This window comes from Vombatus ursinus, unplaced genomic scaffold, assembly GCF_900497805.2.
Source record: "Vombatus ursinus unplaced genomic scaffold, bare-nosed wombat genome assembly UNPS02014768.1, whole genome shotgun sequence".
NCBI classification, from domain to species: Eukaryota; Metazoa; Chordata; class Mammalia; order Diprotodontia; family Vombatidae; genus Vombatus; species Vombatus ursinus.
In genome coordinates, this window is record NW_020954546.1 from 12,510,932 (window position 1) to 12,525,570 (window position 14,639).

The window sequence follows — 14,639 nt, forward strand, 5'->3', positions numbered from 1 at the left end:
ACCTTAACCCAGCCTCAGAAAGGCTGCACTGGATCCAGTCGATCAGGGACGATCAGCAACTTCGAAAAGGGTTGCCCAAACAACTGAGCTTTGCCCCTGGACTTTTCTCCCCAAATCCTGTAGCTCCATCCCTCTACTAGATGCTGGTGCCTGCCTGCCTGTCTGCATGAACCTCAAGTACTATGAAGTTCCCAGCATCACTGACCCCATACCTCTAGGGGAACATCTCCCAAAGTGTCTTTTTAAACACTTTCCAAGCGGTCTCCTGGAATCAGACCTGATTTGGACAAGATGGGCTCTGCCAGGAATGGCTACATCATCAGCCAAAGGACCACAAAGACTCCTCTGCAGGAATGCGCTTTCTGTGCACATGCTGGAGATTTAGTAATTCATCTGACTAAACAGTCTTCCAAACACAAACAGGTTCTCAACTAGGTGAAATAATGCTAGTATTAAACCACAGAAACACCTCATATAGTCCTGTCGTTGTAAGTGGAAAAAGTTCTGGATTTCAACCCACAGGACACAGGGTTTCAACCTCTAGCAGTCTGAATGTACTGCCTATGCGGTACTTTGTATGTACTTAGGCAAGTAATGGGCCTCAAAGCCCCATCTGTAATGTGTGTGTCTATCTCAAGAAAAGCATTTGACTACCACTAGTCCTGAAATTTGGCAGAGATGGTTGCTGTGAGTACAGAAATCCTGGGATGACACAGAAAGGCTTAGTAATGAAAAAATGCCTGATCCCTACACTCTCTGTGCATGGCACTGCCAGCCTCAATGTAGCATGCTATCATACCTTTCTTTCGACACACTTTGCACCTGGCATTCTCTGCAGACATGTCCCATTTGATGCAGGCGTCAAGCATCCCAAGAAGCACGTGCATTCGAGAGAAGGTCTGGGCCTCTCGGATTGCTATCTTCCATTTTTCCAAGGCTGAAGCAACCTACAGAGAAAACAAAGTAGCCTGAGGACGAGAAGACGGGAGCCTTACTTGGAAATCTTGGCATGATGTAATTAGTGACAAATCTCTGTGCAGAGATGAAGCAGAAAAGCAAGAGGGGAAACAAGGAAATTATGAAAGCCATTCACCTTTCCTAGTATGCTTTAAACAAACAAATAAACAAACAACAAAACCCCCAGGCACAGAAGAAAGGCAACAACTTTAGCAAAGCACCAGGGGCTGCCATCTAAAGTGGCCACATCGGCCTCCTACCAGCACTTCGTGGCTGCCTCCATTTGTGCAGTGGGGAGCGCGAGGAGCCCAGGGCTATTCCACACAGAGAGCATCCACTTTCACCCACTTTCATTTTTCCCACTACCTCAGTCCTATCTAAAGAGCCATTAAAATTTTTGCCTTGATATTTTTATCTGCACTGATTTAAGACTGAGCCTCCTCAGCCCTGAGGTCCATCTCCCATCTCTGAACCTCCGCAAATGATGGTTGGAATGGACAACCTCTTCCATGGGAAGGAGTATGTCCTGTCCCTCTTCTAAGTATCTACAGGACATGTCCACTACAACAGTGAGGAGGGCAGGAACAGGCTTCCTCGTCTTCCTACCTTGCTGCTCCCACTGCCAGCATCAGTACTTTCCTCTTCAAAATTTCAAGGATTATTCTTGTAGACTTACAAGCTTCTGCCCCTTCACTTCCCCCTCTCCCACTATAAAGAAGAGACCAATAACTTCTGCTAGCTCTCCATGGTCCAGCCCATACCACACTGCCTTAATTACCATGTGCAGACTTTGTACACATCTGCCCCAACAAAGGGCGAGCTCCTTGTGGGCAGGGACTGCTTCACTTTTGCTTCTGCACCCCCAGAATTAACTGAGCACAATATCTGGCACATTGTAGACACTTTTAATAAGCACATATATATGCTTCTCGGAAAAGGGAAAGGGTTCCTTAGATGCCAAAATACAGGCAGAACTCTTTGCAGCAGAAAAAAAAGTAGATGCCTATTCACAAACTGTAACTGTAATGGGAGGAAGGGGTGAGTGAGTCGAGGTCCTCAGAACAGTGAGGGAAAATCTGCACCAACTAAATCAGAGCAAAGCAAGCAGAACATGGAAAAGCAGAAGACAGATCCCCGGCACCGAAACTGGACGTCACTGACCAACGCTGGGCAAAGACTGGTCTATTTTAAGGGGTCCTGCCCTCACCCTCACGGAGGACACACTAGAAGTCAATTATCCTGCTGGGTTACAGACCTTAAAATAGAGCTGTCAGTGGCTGGGGTGGGTCCAGCAAGCTCTAAGCCCAGGTGCCAAGGGCGGTGTGGGTGTGTGCTTGCGCACGCGCGTGTGTGCATGCATGTGCCTGTGTGCACATGTGCGTATATATGTGGGGGCATATACTTGTGCGCACACATGGGTGTCCACACATATACACCCAGTGAAGGAGAGACCACGCTGTGCCTACAAAAAAAGCCAATACAAACAGGGCCATGCTACAACCCCACCCCTTCTGTAGGGCTGGCTCTGAAACAGCCACTACACCTGTGTTACAGACACATGATCAACAGCCAGGAGCCCCCCCGAAGTTCAGGATAACATCACACACGTGTGACACTCTGTGACAAGGTCTGTGTTCCCACCCCACAGGACTCCAGAAGAGGGGACAGAGTGCTGCTTCGTCAGGCCTTCTACCTGGAGGACAAACCCAAAGTCGCCTCACGAAAAATGTGAGCCTATGTCCCTGAGACTCAGGACAGAGGGTGACCACAGATGGCCAGCAGTGCCCTCCAGCGGAGACAGGCAGGTACTGCATACACTTTCTTCTATTCATCTGTCATCATGGGCAGCTTTGAGTTTTCTCCACACATTTATGCTTAGACTCAGCCACTGTGGCATGTCTCACTGGGAAAAGGAGAGGCAGTGCAGTATGACAGAGAGGGCCTGGACCTCAATCGGGAAGAACCCGGTGACAATTCTATGTGAGCTGAGGCAAAGAGGCGACTCTGACCTGTGATGCTGCGGGGATGAGGCCAGGACCTCGGCCTCACCATCTGCGGAATGCTCCAGCTGGGTGGGAAGATGGGGAGGCCCCTTTCTTTTTCTTTAGGGGGCACCTGGGGGCAGATGAATCATGTGCTCAAGATCATACCCAGTGAGGGAGTCAGTGCTGGAATTCAGCAAGGTCTGGACTCTTCCCCCAGTCCTCACTGTCCTAAATCCAGAGGTTCTGGCCAACCTGCATGTTGGCCCAAATCAGATTACAATGTAATTGGGAAGTGTTTAACACAATAAATATGCAACATAGATTATATCAGTGTGAGTTTTCTGAGTCACTACGCAGTGTTTGACAGCACTGTCCTAAACTGTCTGAGTGAACCAGTCAATGATACAAATCTACGGGCCTGCTCTTCTATCTATAATCAGCAAGGGAAATAAAGCAACACTTTAAATCAAAATTCTTGGCATCCCTCCCTTCTTGAAATACAATGTACCAACTCTTCCCACCTTTCAACAGGAAGAGAATTCTCACTGACAACAGACTCGTGTCAACATGTATAAAAGGAAGACTTTGGCATCTGACATTGGCTGGGTCTGTGAATCTGGCCTGCCATTACTAGAAATCTCAAATACAAACACAAGAAATTCATGTACAGTTCAAGTTATTCCAGGTTTAGAACCAAATGAGTCTCTTTCAAAAACAGATGAAACAAGAGATACAGAGAAAGTATAGAAAGACAGCCCAGAGAATCACACTTGCAGTTCAGGCCCTTTCTTGACAACTTGCCAGCGCTCTGGCAAGTCCACAGTGAAGTACAAGTTAATGTCGTGTTATTCCCCCAAGAGAATGCGGAGAATGGGAAGAGTTAAGTTGTCAGCCCCAGGAGCAGAGAGGGAGGAAGTCACACACCAGATTGGGCTGCACTGCCCCAGTGAGTCCCCCTGCGCCCCAGGAGGAGCCTCAGGCCCTGGCTGCTGCCCAGGAGACACACTCCAGGGTTTAGAAAGCATGGCTTTTGCAAATGGCCATCTGCTACCAAGCAGGAGCCAACAGGGAGGAAAAAAAGAGGTGTGCAAGTTATTTTTGGTGGGGAGGTGTAGGGAAGAGCAAGGATTTCAATGCAGAGCACCACTGGAGGCACTTGGTGACAATGCTTCTAGTTTTCCAAGGAAATTGTCCCACTAGTCTCATTAATACACTATGCATCTTGGCCCTGATGGGTAAGCCTGGGAAGAAAACCCCCCTCATCTTCCCCTATGGCCAAATGCAGGCACCAAGTCTTAAAAGACAGAGAATTCTCCAGTGATGGCTCTGCCATCACATAAAGGAAAGACACCTGCTCCAGGAGAGTGCTCAGGGAGGAAGAGAAGAGCAAGGACTCAGGGCTTTCACACTGGCCAGGCAGAAGGTGGGCTGAGTCTCTTCTGTATGCAACTGAATTGAGAAAACTCTCAATTCTGGGAACTCAGCATTGGCAGGAGCCCCCTCTGAAAGACATGACCGCTTCTGAGGTTCTCCTAAAACAGGATCCAACACACCTGACCTGCACAGGGATAGGGGGGGAAAAGCTCTCACTCGATGGGGGTAAAATCACCAGAAGTGGAGCCTGTTACTGACACCATCACATTTAGAAACAGCCCTCACAACTGACGTGGGTGGTAGAATGACGATTTCCATCATACAGCCCAGAAAACTGAGACCCAAGCAATTCAATGGAGATAAAAATCCTAGTCTTTAAAGGCCAGTCCTTTCCAGGATACTTTGCTGCTATTCAAAAGCAGAAGGGGGTAGTGGCTGGGTATTTAAAAGAAGCCAATTATGAAGAATGCAAAGGAGGCCAAAGTCCGCTATGTAGCCTGGCCCCATCTGTGAAGAGAAGGGGCCGGCAGTCCAGCCTTACACACACCCCGTCCCCAGACTTTTCTCTGTCCTAGATGGTGCCCGGCATAACGGCTGTTAATAAATTATTAAGCTATGAAATCATCGACTTGGTTCTGCCCACTCTTTCTTCTGTCTGCCTTTTTCAATAGCCCTTGTGCATTTCTGTCAGAGATACCGGCTAGAGACAACTTTGTGAATTATTAGTACTTTGCAAAACCTCACCTACTCCCATGGAATCAGTCACCTCCTGCACACATCTAGCTTGCACATCTACATGCCCAGCCCAAATCTCAACCTGCCTGCTGGACAGCTCTTACTTGGATTTCCCACCGTTCTCTAAAACTTGATCCTTCCTCCTCACACCGAGCAGCTTGCCCCATCTCAGCTAACAGGACCTTCTCCACCCCACTTCCTCGCTATCACTGAGTTGACATGTCCTGCTGCTTCCATCTTGAAAATGTCTCAGGTCTGGCTTAGATTCTTATAATCTAGCCAATAGATCACTAACATTCAGACTCCTTAAGAGTCTGCCCAATATGATGGATGTTCTAGCAAACCTTGTCTTTGGCTGAAAGAAGGCTTGGGTTGAATTCTTTCGGGCAGGACCCACGGGTTATGATTTTGGGGTCCCAGCACCCCTGAACCTCAACATTTTGGTGACCCATATGGGGAACTACCTAACCCCAAGTTCTTCGCCAGCCAAGACTGGAAGGTATGTAAGCCTCCCTGTCCCCTTCTTCCTCTGCAGTTGGGGTCGCTCTCCAAGCACCAAGGCTTAGAGGTGCTTTTTGGGCATTCAGTTAGAAGGCTGTCTAGCACTCGGTCTGACGCTCTCAGGCTCTCGGTCCACTGGGTTGGTTCGAGGTCATGGACCTGGGCACACCTTCTGCAGCATACAGGACAAGGATGGATGCCCTATCTGGAAATGTATGCCCACTTCTGTCAATTCTCTTGGCGCTAGGGAATTGGAGAAAACTGCAGTTGCTTTTTGGTTCCCTGAGGCTTATTTACTCCCTACCCTCTACACTCCTGAATCCTCCTTCATGGAGGTTACAGGGAAAATTTCTAACAGCTAAAAATATCTTGGCAGATTCTGGAGGTTTTGTGATTGATCATTAAGGAGTTTTGAAACTCCTCCTCACAACCCTGGTCACTCCTTTCTCCCACGCCCTTCCTTTGAGTCAAGAGGGTATCTCTATAAGAGAAGAGAGTTTCACCCTTTATCCCTCACCTTTGATTTCGCCCTCCCCAACCTGAGGAAAAGAAAGAGGGGGGAGGGGCAGCAGCTACAGCGTGGGCTCCCCTGGCAATGGCCTTGGGTCCTGGAGCAACCTTTGCCTGGAAGCATCACCCAGGTTCAGCATATCCTGCTCAAGGTAATGATGCTAACCTCCAAACCTGGGTAAGCACACTCTTTTAAAGTTGTAGTTTTAACTACTCATGATGAGATGTTCTCTGTGTAAAGTAATTTGGAAATACATTTAACAAAACTGAAGTCACCTGAATGGTACTGAGTTTGTTTCATGTTTCAAATTGGTGAACTTTTTGTATCAGTTATGTCAAGCAACTTTTCATAATTTGGTTACCACTAAAATAATCTGGCTACTGTTGGTTATTGTTTTAATGTGTAAACTTGACAAAAAGCTTGTTTGGATTTTATCTTGCTAAGAATTTGCAATTATATAGGAATAATCTCTAATGATTGGCTTTTTACACCAGGACATTTAAATTTGAGATGTAAATCCTGGAAAAGTTTTTCCTAAACTGTCATGTTCCTGCTTTATATCTGGCCCTGCAATCTTATCTGTCAGATTTTTGTCTTCCAGACGACAGGCCGTTCACCTACAGTTGGTAGCAAACAGTGGGTACCTGCCAATGTCCCCCCCATTGTCTCCTGGATGCAGCCTGTGCTTGGTTCCAGTCAACCTCCTCTTTGGGATCCCCTCGAGGCAGGGATGGCTCTATGCCCCTTGCCAGCAGGAAGCAGTTTCAGAAGCTGAGACCTTCTCCCCTTACCCCAAAAGAATTTGGGTCCCATTTGTTTGAGGAGGGAATGATGAGGATAGGATCTAGACCCCAGAAAGGAAAAAACCTGAACCTTCCCACACGGCCAAATCTCTGGAGTTGGCCTGAGGCTATAATCCCATCAACTGGCCTTTCATTGTGGCTACTCCCAATCTCTTAACCTTAACCTAGCCTGGCCCTCCACTGTCTCACCTCCCTATAGTCCCCAGCCACTTCCCACCCTTAATCCTATCTAGGCTCCCTTGGCCACGGGCGGGTCCAGGTCCCTGGAGTTCTATTACATCATAGACTACTTGGCCACTCCTCGATCCCTCCCATAGTCTTTCTGTGTATAAGGTCCATCTTGTCTCCATTAAGATGCTTAGATTCTTATAATCCAGTCACTGCTCAGATTCTTACAATCTAGCCAATAGCTCACTAACATTCAGACTCCTTAAGAGTCTGCCCAGTATGATGGATGCTCTAATAATAAACCTTGCCTTTGGCTGGAAAAAAAAAGTCTCAGATCCAGGTCTTCTGCACTGCAAGCACAGGTGCCCTGGCAACCCTCATGAAGGAGGCTCTGAAAAGGCCAAAGGGGGTGGGGGGGGGGGACACACACTGATGGGCTCTGCCTCTGAATAATCAAGATTCGGGCCCATCGAGCCACCTCTGCAGCCCTCCTGTGCCTCCTAGTGACAGAGAGTGGGAAATGGAAATACTCTGAGATGGAGGGAGGGGACAGTTTGCATCTACATTCCATCTGACATGGCATTCACTCTGCCTCCTTTGACATAAATGGCATTTTAAATAAACTTGATAGCAAAATACAGCAATGAAGTTTTCACACTGTGTAAAGGTAGTGCTTGGTCTCACCTAGACATCTTTCATGCCCCGCCCCCCACACCCACCCCAGACACTAGAAGGGTAAGAGGCAGGAGGGGCGAACACTGAGAGGGAACAATGGCGGGGCCACCAAGTGAATGCAAAGGACAGGAAGGAATGAGATGAGGGAAGACTACAAGGGATTTCAGGAGACAGCCCTCGACCAGAGCACAAGAACTTAAAACCTCAACTGGAAAAATCAAGAACCGAACCTCTCCTGGCCAGAGGCAAGACAATAGCTCCCCAAGGGCTGATACCTTCGCTTCTTCTGCCATTTTCTTCTCTTCGTCAACTTCTTCAGTCTTTGCTATTGAATCTTCTTGGTGTTTCCTTCTCTTTTGTTTTGGAGCCATGAAACCTTGAAGAAACTTCTTGATGACGCTGGCCTGAAGTGAAATCACACACTCCCCAAAATCCTTTAGACTCTCCAGGGAGAAAACCTATAGAGAACCACAAAAAGCCAAGATAAATGAGAGAAAGAAGGCACACTATTCTCAACTAAGGCAAGTTCAGCTTAAGCCAAACATAAATGTTTCACACACTCTCACGGAAGGTCAGTTTCCCAGGAAAGCTGTGCCTCCTACAACCCAAGAGCAATCTATTCCTGATGTCATGTTCCATTGACCCACAATTTATTCACAAAATAGAAATTCCCCAACTCAGATAAAACCCAGAGGGATTTAGACAAAGCAAATTCTTAAGCATGTCTTGCTAATGGTGTGACACTTCTTCTAACACTGGAATTTCTACAAACAGGAATCTCAGTAAAACTACTTGGCAGCGCCCCAAGAGGAATGGACAACCTAGTTTCTGACGGAAGGGAAAGGCTGTAAGCGCCCCAAACATTAACTGGTCTATTCTGGTCCACCTGCTGACATCTTACTTGTACATGGACAAACGACCCAGGGTTTAACCCTCATGCAGACCGGGTCCAGGCTGGTACAGCCAGCTACAGATTCACGTAGCAGACCCCATTTCTTCGATCTCCATTTGGCAGTTCCCAAGGAGTCCTCTCTGAGAACAGCTCAGTGAAGCTATATCTTGGCAAGTTTGGAATACAAAGCCAATAGTCACAAACCCAAGTTTACCAGTAATGAGTCTCTAGGATTCCACTGAGCTTTGAACCCCAGACCATCCGCACCTGTCACTTCTGGCCTCTAGGGCAGTTACTTCAGTTACACCTCAGAATCCAATCAAAGTAATAACAGGTCACCAACAGTTTAAGTATGAAAATAATGCTCATTCTAACATGACTTCCCCAATGGCTGGCTAAAGGAGATCAGACAAAGGCAGAACACCCCGATGCAACCAACTATTAAAGGGGAAGTTAAAAGTGAGGTGATGGCAGGCAGAGAGGCTGTCTGAACAGAAAACTTGAAGCCACATAGAAACTGCTGAGAAAGGAAGCTCAATGAGCAGACACTAGCCAGGAGAGGGGGATCCATGAACACACTCAGGGACATTCGTAACAAAAGGCTGGTCCCACATGGTCTTTTCTTGCACATCTACACACATGGATCATAAGGACTCTCACTGTCACCTTTGAAAAAGGTGAGAAAAAAAAGAAAAAGGAAATTCCAAGCCAAATTCTTCAAAGCAGCGGCTGCCTCCCAGAAAAAAGAATGTCCTGCATGCTCTCACCCTGGCTTCAAACTCTGACGTCTCCTCGACATAACCGAGGCCCCCCTTTTGCAATCGAGTCGCCACCTCGATGAGGTCACTACGTAGGAAGTTGAGGAGCTCCTGATTGCCATCACAGGATTTCAAGCCAAGGTTCTGTTTCCGGGCCAGATGGATAGAATGGGTGATGTCCTGGTATCTGGAAAAATGGAAAAAAATCATGGCAAAACCTGAGAGGATTAGAACAGCAAGTGTCATCTGCCACAAACCTATGCTAGTATTCAGGTAAGAACCAGTAAAAATACAGCCTTTCACTTATTCACATGTGAAACCATCTCTGATAATGTCCCATGCTGGCCATTTCCCCCATTCTTGCTATGCCTGGATATATCTGTATTAGAGAAGGAGAAAATCTCTATTATGTATCCAGCTGTAATATAATCTCCAGTCAGTAAAGTGATGTATTTAATCAGCTGGCTGCTACAGCAGTGTGGCGGGTACAGATTAAGTCCTGCTGACGGCCTTGAAATGTGGCCTGAGGTAAAGGATGGAACAGCAGCTCCGCTGTACCTGGGATCCAACCTTAGTTTAGCCATGCATCCAAAAACTTGGGGGGGAGGGCCCACCACAGGTTGTACCCACATATAACACACATATATGGATACGGATGAAAAGCCTTCATTAGCAAAGAAGTCTTTTGTTTCTATATCCCAAGAAGATACCTGTGCTTTAGAGAAAAAAGGTACCATAGTTATGTGAGAGTGGACCTAACAAAAAATGAGGGGTATCAATGCTCATTTTGTTGGTAAACCACCTACAGCAAGAACAGCGTCTAAATGAAGCCTCTCTGTCAGACCACCTTGGTATGTACAATGGTGCTCTGAGTCTGGCATTCAATGTCACATGAATGGTTCTGAAACCAGGGTTTAACACACCCTGTTACAAATCCAATACAAATCCAATACATGCTAAGAATAGCTATCTAACATGAATGCCAGAAAGATTTCCTGGCATGGTGCTGGCTCCAGCAGAGGGGCAGCCCTTATGTGGGCTGCATGTCTTTACCTCTTCTGCAGTCTCTCCTTCAGCTGGCTTTCCCTTATTCCCTGAGGGTGGAGGCAGCTCAGCAATTCATCCAGTTCTTTTTGGCTATCACATAGAAACCTGGGGGATGGGACGGAAAAGACCTGAGTCCTGGAAAGGAGGAGATACCAAAGGACCAAGAACCACAAACCCACGACTGGCCGTCAAGCCCAAGTTGAGGGGTACAGCTGACTCCACCCTGGTCTTCCTGATTCTCTGGGGACAATGCCCCATCCCCACACTCCTACTCCTGGGGGCTGCTTTAGCAACATCTGGATGGGATGGCCTGGCTAATCCTCAGGAGACTGGAGAAGTATTCCTTTATCCCCAGGGCACGCTGCCTCCTTAGGCTATTCAGAAATCACAGTTCCCAAAATGGCTCTAAAGACACCAGCATCAATTACTTCATTTTTCATTAAGAAAGGAGCAGCACCCAACCATGGGCCATCACATTACCACAAGTTCTGTCCTTGCTTAGGCACGGTGCTCTCGACGGAGCCTTCTGCTGTGCAGCCGGGGTGGGGAGTCACACCTGCATTCTTCCCCAGGCTTGTTTTTTTACCTAAGAAAAATGTATGCGAGTTAGATCAAATAAAATCGACCGTCCTCACACTGCTCTTTTCTATAATGCAGAGTGCCGAGCCAAGCCATGCCTTCTTCCCTGACCAGGAACATGCTCTAATACTGAAGGCCTAGGCCCACGCACTGAGTGACAAGATGGAAAGAAGACGGGATTTTTAAGAAAGAAAACCGTAGAGGGTCAGGGCACAACTCGGCCCCTTCCTAATGTTTTTTCATCTGCACCACAGGGACCATAATCCTGGTACTGTCTGCCTACTGTGGAAAGTACTTTGCCCACAGGGAAGTCCTCAATGTGAGTGAGTGATTCCTGGTAGCCAAACACCATAGAATTGCCCTGAATCAGGAGAGACTACAGAACCTTTCTATTTGGACCAGTGTGGAACTGGAATTGGCTTTTGCTCATGTGGCCTAGGGCAAGAAGGGAATAGAGGGTTGGAATGGGGATGCCTGTAAGTAGGGATCCCAGAAACAGAGGAGCTGATCACTCTAAGCTGAAGTGTGGAAAAAAAAAGAAAACTGTCTGGCTAATTTAGAAGGATACAATTTGAGTTGCGCTACAGTACAAAAAAATAAGCCCTCATACAAACTTCTACTTTCTCGCTGTTTTAACATTCAGATCCACCAAGACAGAAAAACCTCTCACTCAACCACACTGAATATTTCTGATGAAGAAAGTTTTAAACACTCTACAGTCCCAGGGTTAAATCTTTAGAGAATTCTGGTCCCAAAGCAGCTCACTTTTCCTTTCTGATACTTGAACACTTTGGGATCCCTCTCCCCTTCATCTTCAAACATCTTGTCCTGGGTCACAAAAGTCCCCAAACCTCATGATTCTGCCTCGACATTTTCACCTCTCAGAAAATGTGGCTTATCATCTCCTCGGGAACTTTCACAATACTTAAAAGAAATGAGTTTTGGCCCCAAAGTGCCACCATATAACATGATTTATTTCAACTTGGAAACACTTTGACAACTCAGCACTTTGTAAACTAGATTATTCAAGTGTTCAATCATGCAGAGCTAGAATGAAATCTGTTTCCCAACTAAGTTCAATGCTTCTGCCATTAACATGACGCCTCTTATTCTTCAAAGAATGAAGGGGCCTGTGAGGCTAGTTAATCCAAATTCCTTTATTTTAGAGAGAAGGGAAATGACAGGCTCCCAGAGGCTACAAGATCTGCCCACTGTCACAAACAGAATGACAGGTTGCAAGACAGAGTCCAAAGAACGTAGTACTACTAAGAGTCAGAAGAGCTGGGTTCAAGGTCTAATTCTGGTGACAATGTTGTGTGACCTTGGGCAAATCATCTCATAATTCTGGTTCAGTTACATCATCCAAAGAGAGAAAAGGGGAGACAAACAGAGAGACCACATCCACCCAAAAACTCTGATCACATGTGAAGTATATGATACACTCCTGCCCTGCCCGGCCCACCAAACTGTCAGGAGAGTCAAATGGCAAGATGCTAGAGAACCATTTGTCACGAACATAAACAGCATTACAAACGGATGAGCTGCCAAACACCTTCCAACAGATCAGAGAACACTCACTAGATAGCTGGATCCAGACAAAGGAGAGAAAGAGGGAAATCCTATGAACGTAACAACTGTGATGTTAGGAGGAGCCCTGTAATTACTTACCCTAACCCTGGAGTAAAGCAAAGAATCTGAGGTGCACACTTACTGCGGGGATTGCAATCCTCATCAGAACAGTCTGTCCGTTCTTTTCGAGGGGGAGTGAATCGGTAGTCTATGCTATCATGTACCCAGCCCTTCTCGATGAATAATCCAGGAACTTCATCTGAAAATAGCCAGTACCTGAAAATCAAGGATACCAGTAAGGTAGAAAAGAGGAAATATTTATGGATGGTGTGAGAAGGCTTGACAAAACACCAGTGGAACATGCATCCCCTCCTCATTGGTAAAGCTCCTCAAGAGGACAGCAAAGGGAACTACGCAGGAGCTCCTAGAACTTGACTTCATTCATCCCACTCACTCCCCACCACAGCCCCTAGGGTTGCACTACTTTCAAGATTACCGAAAATGCAGTGTGGGTATCAGAATTCTTTAAAAAAAACTCCTTTCTAATCAAAGTAGGAGAGTCAAGGCCCCACACTTCCACTCAACCGCTCTTAAACGAACAGGTTTATTTCAAAAAAGAAACAAAATCCACTTCAACAACCCTAACTACCATGAAGGCCTCATGCCTGCCCACCTGTTGTGGTTCCGGTCTGTGCCAATGGGAGTCCTGCGCATGACCAGCTTGGCCTTGGCAATCCCCTCCTGGAAAGTCTTCTCAGCAGCCGCTTTGTGCTTCCGGATTCTCTCCTCCTCAGCTTCTCGCTCTAATTTCACTAGCAAGAAGTAAAAAGTATTTATCGAGTTTTCTTCAAATATATTTTGTTCAGAAATTAATCCTAGTATGTAGCGAAAACAATTTTATTACACTTTCAGAAACTATGCTGAATCTATGCTGAATTCCCTCACTCCAAAAATTTAACCAGAATAAGGACTATTCCTAAAAGAACATCCCAAATACATCAAAACTAAGGCTGTTCTGCCTATGGGGGCAGCAGGAACCCTCCAAAGATCAGACTGAAGAAACCACCATGTCAAATTAAACAGTCTCTCAATGCTATGAAAATTTCATGAGTTTTTTTCACCCCAGAAGTGAGTTCCGCTCACTGGCTCTGGGCACCAGAATTTAGGTACATGGTTAATACTTGTATAGGGTCGACATGTCTTGGGCAAGCTGGTTTAGTTGTTAGTAGTAACAGCTATTCTGAAAGTTAAAATAATTAACAAATTACTGATTCTAGCAAACTGAAAATTAAAACTGTCATTGGATTAGTTTATCCAGTTTTTGCCTAAGGAGAAATATGAAGAAATACCTATTAATACTAGTAAATTAAGGACCCAAGCTACTCATTTCCACAAAAGAAAATAATCACCTATTAATTTTAAATCCTTTCTGTAACCTTTAAACTTTAACTTTAAAAATGTAGAAATAGGGGCAGGTAGGAGGCGCAGTGGATAGAGCACAGGCCCTGGATTCAGGAGGATCTGAGTTCATATCCGACCTCAGATACATAACACTTACTAGCTATGTGACCCTGGGCAAGTCACTTAACCCCACTGCCTACTCCCACCCCCCAAAAAAAGTGGAAATGCAGTATATTGGTAATAGCAATAATACATTTAACCCTGGTTCAAAACCACATCTTACTAGTAAAATAACATAGTAAAGATGTGAAAAACTGAATGGACTCCAAAGTATGACTTCAAAATAACTGAAGACAAATCTCATCTTCTGTTAAAAAAAGAAATAAACAAACAAACCAATCCCACCAAGACTAATGTGTTGAGTGTCCTGAAGCATTCTAGACTGAACCAAAGTATACATCTGGAATCATCTGAGCAAAGATGAAGCTAAAGAATGACTCAATTTGAGGGCAGGCACGTGGCACACCAGCATGTTAGAGCTGACCTCGCCAATGGGTCAGGGAAAAAGGACTAAATACAGGGGCAGCTAGGTGACGCAGTGGGTAGAGTCAGGAGGACCTGAGTTCAAATCTGGCCTCAGACACATAACACTTACTAGCTGCGTGACTTTGGGTAAGACACTTA

General features: G+C 46.1%; 1 protein-coding gene across 3 annotated transcripts in view; it reads right to left on the reverse strand.

Annotated features, from left to right (window-relative positions):
- The window catches only part of BAZ1B (bromodomain adjacent to zinc finger domain 1B), a 64,578-nt gene that overhangs the window by 7,324 nt on the left and 42,615 nt on the right, over window positions 1-14,639 (reverse strand). For all 3 annotated transcript variants that reach the window (XM_027861566.1, XM_027861565.1, XM_027861567.1), the window contains exons 8-14: window positions 13,228-13,366; window positions 12,697-12,830; window positions 10,887-10,992; window positions 10,413-10,511; window positions 9,369-9,546; window positions 7,985-8,167; window positions 800-947 (exon numbers count right to left, since the gene is read on the reverse strand). In XM_027861566.1, coding sequence (XP_027717367.1) covers window positions 800-947; window positions 7,985-8,167; window positions 9,369-9,546; window positions 10,413-10,511; window positions 10,887-10,992; window positions 12,697-12,830; window positions 13,228-13,366 — 987 coding nt within the window. The remainder of the gene's footprint in view (window positions 1-799; window positions 948-7,984; window positions 8,168-9,368; window positions 9,547-10,412; window positions 10,512-10,886; window positions 10,993-12,696; window positions 12,831-13,227; window positions 13,367-14,639) is intronic.